Source organism: Galeopterus variegatus, unplaced genomic scaffold (genome assembly GCF_000696425.1).
Source record: "Galeopterus variegatus unplaced genomic scaffold, G_variegatus-3.0.2 Scaffold514, whole genome shotgun sequence".
Classification (NCBI taxonomy): Eukaryota; Metazoa; Chordata; class Mammalia; order Dermoptera; family Cynocephalidae; genus Galeopterus; species Galeopterus variegatus.
Window position 1 is genome coordinate 630,301 of NW_007726625.1, and position 4,831 is coordinate 635,131.

General features: G+C 39.1%; 1 protein-coding gene across 1 annotated transcript in view; it reads left to right on the forward strand.

The window, feature by feature from the left end:
- LOC103588022 (1,25-dihydroxyvitamin D(3) 24-hydroxylase, mitochondrial) overlaps positions 1 to 4,809 on the forward strand; it is a 19,071-nt gene extending 14,262 nt beyond the window's left edge. Inside the window, exons 8-12 of the mRNA XM_008569591.1 lie at positions 424 to 590; positions 1,522 to 1,600; positions 2,105 to 2,302; positions 2,401 to 2,521; positions 4,693 to 4,809. Of these exons, the coding sequence (XP_008567813.1) occupies positions 424 to 590; positions 1,522 to 1,600; positions 2,105 to 2,302; positions 2,401 to 2,511 (555 nt within the window). The 3' untranslated portion in view covers positions 2,512 to 2,521; positions 4,693 to 4,809. The remainder of the gene's footprint in view (positions 1 to 423; positions 591 to 1,521; positions 1,601 to 2,104; positions 2,303 to 2,400; positions 2,522 to 4,692) is intronic.
- Positions 4,810 to 4,831: the final 22 nt, after the last annotated feature.

A 4,831-nucleotide genomic window follows, 5' to 3' on the forward strand; every position in this document is an offset into this window, starting at 1 on the left:
TTTTTTTTTTTTTTGTCTTTTTTCGTGTCTGGCAACGGATCGCAACCCTCAGTGTTGCGCCCGTACCAGACCGGGACCAGCACGGGATCGCAACCCTTGGTGTTGCTCCCATACCTCGCTCAGCCAGTGAGCGGGAACCGGTCTGTATGTGGGATCCGAACCCTCAGCGGGAGCGCCACAGCGCTCCCAAGCGGCGCCACCGGGCCGGCCCTAAATAAGCTATCCTTAATTGATATGTTTCATAAAATAAATCTGACTTTTCATATATTGGATTTGTTCAAGACATAGCCAATAAGGGCATGTGACAAAGTATCACTAATACATTTGCAGAGCAAGGTGGTAGGCATCACCTTTTGTTCAGCTGATAGTGGTTTAAAACAGTTTATTTACAGAAATTCAAGACTGTGTCCATTTGACTTTCAGACAGCAAACAGCTTAATGTGGATTCTCTATAACTTATCCCGTAATCCCCAAGTGCAACAAAAGCTTCTTAAGGAAATTCAAAGTGTATTGCCTGAGAATCAGATGCCACGGGCAGAGGATTTGAGGAATATGCCGTATTTAAAAGCCTGTGTGAAAGAATCTATGAGGTAAGAACATATGTCTAAACCAATGTGAATACATTAGAAAACTGCTCTCTTAATTACATAACGAGGGGTCGCCTGCTGATAGACAGCTCCCCCAGTTGAGAATAAACATTTATCAAACTGCAGAGAAGAGCCTTGGTACCATTTTCCTTTTCTTTGTATTACTCATTTCCTAAATCATTTGGGCAATTTCAATCTTGGAAAGTCAGTGTCCTCCCCTTTAAACAAATACTACTACTCCCCTAATGAATGCTATAAGCACTAATTAAGATCAGGGCATAATTGAAGAATATGAGGTGAACGCTCAGTAAAAGAACCATATTATTATATAATAAGACATACAGACAGCTTTGGTTTTGAGCCTCTGGTATAAAACGCCCTAATGAATGCTATAAGCACTAATTAAGATCAGGGCATAATTGAAGAATATGAGGTGAACACTCAGTAAAAGAACCATATTATTATATAATAAGACATACAGACAGCTTTGGTTTTGAGCCTCTGGTATAAAACGTTCTTTAAAAATTCTTTGGACACCCTCTCTGGAAAACAAAACTCACATTTTAGGATTAGAAGGAAATAGTGTTAACTTCATGAAGGATAGACAGGAGAAAGTATAACAAGTATCAGACTTCAGGATGAAGCATGAAAAACATATGCATAGATGTCTGAAATGAAACAGGGAAAACCCTGATTAACAGCTGCCAATCAGCCTCATACTAGGGTTTTAACCAACACAATAAGATAAGAAAAAGAAACAGGATATAAATATCAGAATAGACAGAACTTCTTTATGAAGAATTGGGATTGCATTCCCTTTTTGTGTATGAATTTATGAAACACTTATTTATTTAACCTCTTCTGCATTCCCATTGACACTTCAGATAGAACTTGTTCTGTGCCCACCTTTACATTTTTAATTTTGTTTTTTCAGGCTTACCCCAAGTGTGCCGTTTACAACTCGGACTCTTGACAAGGCAACAGTTCTGGGTGAATATGCTTTACCCAAAGGAGTAAGTAGAATTTGTATATTTTGTAACTTATACAACTTTGAAAGTTATACTTTTCGAATATTCATCAAATTTCCCTAAAACTATTTACTAGGAGAGGATTCATTTTAGAAATACAGAGACAGTAGAGCATAATTGACATGTTGCATGGTATAGGATGAGGAATGACAGCTGCAGATACAGAGACTTGGATTCAATTTCACCTTCATCTGTGTAGTTTTGAGTGAGCGACATAACCTCTGTGAGCCTCAACTTCCTCATCTGTAAAATGGGGATAATAATAGTATCTACCTCATGGGGTTGTTGTGAAATGTGATGCCAAATCTTAAAGTTCATTACTATTTATTACCTGGTACATTTTAAGCATTCAGTGCGTGTTGGCAATCACTATTATTATTAACTTGTGGGTGACTTTCATATTTGTAAGGTGATCATTTTTGTAAATTCTGCTGTTCAAGCATTCTCTTATGATTATTTTAAACACCATGTGTTTCTATGTGTTTTTAGACAGTGTTGATGCTAAACACCCAGGTGCTAGGATCCAATGAAGACAATTTTAAAGATTCAAGTCAGTTTAGACCTGAACGTTGGCTTCAAGAAAAGAAAAAGATTAATCCTTTTGCCCATCTTCCATTTGGCATTGGAAAAAGAATGTGCATTGGTCGCCGATTAGCTGAGCTCCAGCTCCACTTGGCTCTTTGCTGGGTAAAAACCTTTACTAGATTTCTCATTATGTTCTGTGCTATTCTACAAGGCAGGAGAAGAAAAGAGTAATTCTGCTGTTTTGTGCACGTGTGTTCCAGATCATCCGCAAATATCACATCTTGGCCACAGACAACGATCCTGTTGAGATGCTGCACTTGGGCATTCTGGTACCCAGCCGAGAGCTCCCCATCGCTTTCTGCCAGCGATAAGTCACCTCAGGTGAGCATCTGGTGGTGTTCATTATTCTCTGCAAGGTGCTGTGAATGACCAACGGGTGAACCAAGCTCAGAAGCTAGCCAGATTTGGCTTTGAATCCCTGCTCACCACTGATATGCTGGTGACCTTGAGCAGTTTCTTACTCTATGCCTCCATTTTTTTCATTTGTAAATGGTGACCAAAATAGTATCTATCATGGAAAATTGACATGAATACCAAGTCCTTAGCCTAGAGCCTGGCATCAGCATTCAGTAAATGCTAGCTGTTATAATGTTTCTTGTATGTGAATAGCCGGGGTTGACAGATTTTTTCTGTAAAGGGCCAGTTGGCAAATGTTTTAGGTTTTGTGGGCCGTGGGGTCTATGTTACATCCAGTTAATGCTGCCTTGAAGCATAAAAACATCCATAGGCAATTTGTGAATGAATGGGTGGGCTGCAGTATTAGCTTTCTATTGCTGCCATAACAAATTGCTAAAATGTAACACAGAAGATTATCTTACAGTTCTGTAGGTCAGAAATCCAACAGGACTCTCACCGGGCTAGAATTAAAGTGTCAGCAGACCTATGTTTCCTTCTGTAGGCTCTAGGGGAGAAGCTAGGTCTTTGCTAATTTGGGTTGTTGGCAGAATTTAGTTCCTTCTGGTTATGAGGATTGAAGTCCCCATTTTATTGCTGCTATCTGCTGAAGGCCATTCCCAGTTTCTAGAGACTGCCTACATTCCTTGGTTCATGACACCTTCCTCTGTCTTAAAACCAGCAACAACAGTTGAGTTCCTCTCTTGCTTTGAATCTCTCCTCCTTTTTATGTCACATCTCTCTGACAAGATATTACCCGCTGAAGGCCATTCCCAGTTTCTAGAGACTGCCTACATTCCTTGGTTCATGACACCTTCCTCCGTCTTAAAACCAGCAACAACAGTTGAGTTCCTCTCTTGCTTTGAATCTCTCCTCCTTTTTATGTCACATCTCTCTGACAAGATATTACCTAGGAAAAATTTTCCCTACCTCAAGGTCTATAACCTTAAAAGTCCCTTTTGCCATGTAAGGTAACATATTTACAGGTTCTGAGAATTAGGACATTGACATTTTTGGAGAGCCATTATTCTGCCTACCACAGTTGTGTTCCAATAAAACTTTATAAAAACAGGTGATAGACTGTATTTGACCCTAGAGTCTTGGTTTGTGGTATATAATGACATTTAATGTAAAAGTATTTATTTATCAGCCTGTATTAAATTCTTTCCACAGTATGCCATTTACTATCTTTTCCGACAGTAGAGGAGTTCTCATGTCCCCTTTGCAACTTTCCCCTACCCATATATCAACTGCTATTTATTTCCTTGCTACTGAATTATTTTCTTTAAATTAACACAGGCCATATAGTTTACTTTCACCTTGTCCTGAGCCAGAATAGCTTTAATGATGTGATGAGTTTTTAAGTCTAGTTATTTTCTCCTAATATACATTAACATGAATTCAAAACTATCGAAGCATTCAAAAGTTAGCCTGAGAAACCTTTACTGTCATCTTATGTGGGAATATGACATTTCAGCATATGGCTTTATAGAATTACACTTCAGTATTTAAGCCCAGACTCAATCATTCTGCCCTTTTAACAGCATCTCCTAGAAATAGTCTAGAACTAGTTGCTATTTGCATGAAATATCTATTCTTGATGAAATTTCTGCTTGAGGCCCAAATGAATCCTTTATTATTCCTCTCCAAGCATCTGGTATCACTAGAAAATTTGTTATGTTCTGAGCATCCCAGTCAACAGAGTTGGATCAAGTAGGCTAGTGGAAGAATTCTAGCCTGGCCGGGAGACCCCCAGTCTGCAACTAGGAGAGCAAGCATGTTTATCACTGTGGGCCACACCTTTGGCAAGAGCCCATGGCAATTTTAGTTTTAGCATTTATTTTTTGCTAGTAATTTCCGTTGTTTAAATATACTTCTTTGATATATGATTGGGGTATACTTTATTTTCCAGATTTTTTTCACCAAGACCAGCAGCAGCAATTTTTACCCTCCTGCAAGAATGGTGCTTATGGCTTTAGCATTACTGGAAAGCAAACTTCAAAATCCAGAGCTTGCAACAGCACGCAAAGAACTTTAGGCCCAGATGTTTATCCTCTTTCTTCTGAACAATCATTCCAGAAGCTGTACTATCTATTTAGATGATGGTGTTCATTAAGAACATACCCAGCTCAGGGAAGTGGATTGAGTGTTGGAACACAGGCACTATGCAGGGTATACTCTTGGTTTACGCTTAACCAGTGTTGGCACCATTTTCACTCACAGAGACTTGCTCATGAG